Source organism: Buceros rhinoceros, unplaced genomic scaffold (assembly GCF_000710305.1).
Source record: "Buceros rhinoceros silvestris isolate BGI_N320 unplaced genomic scaffold, ASM71030v1 scaffold2405, whole genome shotgun sequence".
Lineage (NCBI taxonomy): Eukaryota > Metazoa > Chordata > Aves > Bucerotiformes > Bucerotidae > Buceros > Buceros rhinoceros.
Window position 1 is genome coordinate 8297 of NW_010413210.1, and position 684 is coordinate 8980.

General features: G+C 63.6%; 1 protein-coding gene across 1 annotated transcript in view; it reads right to left on the reverse strand.

Moving 5' to 3' along the window:
* Positions 1-103: 103 nt before the first annotated feature.
* Positions 104-684, reverse strand: part of RNF43 (ring finger protein 43) — a gene marked incomplete at its 3' end in the record, with an annotated part of 9666 nt that continues 9085 nt past the window's right edge. Inside the window, exon 9 of the mRNA XM_010136621.1 lies at positions 104-665. Within this exon, the coding sequence (XP_010134923.1) occupies positions 104-665 (562 nt within the window). The remainder of the gene's footprint in view (positions 666-684) is intronic.

Below are 684 nucleotides of genomic sequence, written 5' to 3' on the forward strand. Positions count from 1 at the left end.
CTGCTGAAGCTGTCTCCTGTAGCACAGCGCTGCTTTCCAGAGGCTGCTGGCAGTGATGGCTTTTCTCACTCCTCTTTTGTGTCCGAGCACTGTGGAAGCCAACCTTAGCACCAGAGTACCGGGATTTGCGCTGCCCAGGCCCCTGCCTCGCCCGCTCAGGTGGACACTCCATGTCTCTTCTGTAGTGATGGTGCTGGTGGTGGTGGTAGTGGACATGGCTGAGCACCTGGGGCTTGGCCGGAGCACCAACCCCATGCACCATCAGGTCCAAGGACCTGGGCCGTGTCTCCCTCGGTGGCTGCGGCTGCTCCTGGCCATGGTCTGTGGCAGGTCCCTCCGAGCTGCAGTACACGAAGGGGTCGTAGTCACTGCTGAGGGAGCTGCGGAAAGTGGAGCAGCTGCCGTGGATGCCCTGCAGACTGATGTCTGTGCAGTTCAACATGGAGTCACTGGAGGAACCGTGGCAGGGCCCCGAGCTGGAGTCGCTGCCAGGCCCGTCTGCCAGGTACCCGCTGTGGTCCGTGAGATAGCTCTCCCCAGAGCCGCTGCTGTTGTGCTGGTGCCCATGGCCGATGCTCCGGCGCAGGGCGGGTGCACGGTGCTGCTTCTGCCCTGGGGCTGCCTTGAGCCCCAGACAGGGGGGCTGGGGGTGAAGAGAACAAGTCCTGTGGGGGGGCAGCGTTT